A 316-nucleotide genomic window follows, 5' to 3' on the forward strand; every position below is an offset into this window, starting at 1 on the left:
GCCAATTAACCCCCGCCCCCCCCTCGCCTGCGCCCCAGATCGAAGAGAACACGCGGCAGCTGGAGCGCCTGAGCCAGCTGATGGAGCAGGAGGCGGGCACGAGGAGCGACTCGCCCTTCTCCGTGGCGTCGGAACCGGGCACCATCTCCCGCGACCGCCCGCCCTCCGTCACGCGCCGCTCCGCCGCCGCCGAGAAGTGGAAGCTGGGCGCGAAGAAGGCGCTGCTGGAGTGGGTGCGCCAGACGGTGACCAAGTGAGTGCTCTCGGCTGTGCTTACTGCTATGGCTGTTGCTGTTAGTGTTGTCAGGGTTATATT

General features: G+C 66.8%; 1 protein-coding gene across 1 annotated transcript in view; it reads left to right on the top strand.

Annotated features, from left to right (window-relative positions):
* The window catches only part of LOC119582359 (nesprin-1-like), a gene marked incomplete at its 3' end in the record, with an annotated part of 145,991 nt that overhangs the window by 84,149 nt on the left and 61,526 nt on the right, over positions 1 to 316 (top strand). The window contains 1 exon segment of the mRNA XM_037930574.1: positions 39 to 253. Coding sequence (XP_037786502.1) covers positions 39 to 253 — 215 coding nt within the window.

Source organism: Penaeus monodon, chromosome 15, assembly GCF_015228065.2.
Source record: "Penaeus monodon isolate SGIC_2016 chromosome 15, NSTDA_Pmon_1, whole genome shotgun sequence".
Classification (NCBI taxonomy): Eukaryota; Metazoa; Arthropoda; class Malacostraca; order Decapoda; family Penaeidae; genus Penaeus; species Penaeus monodon.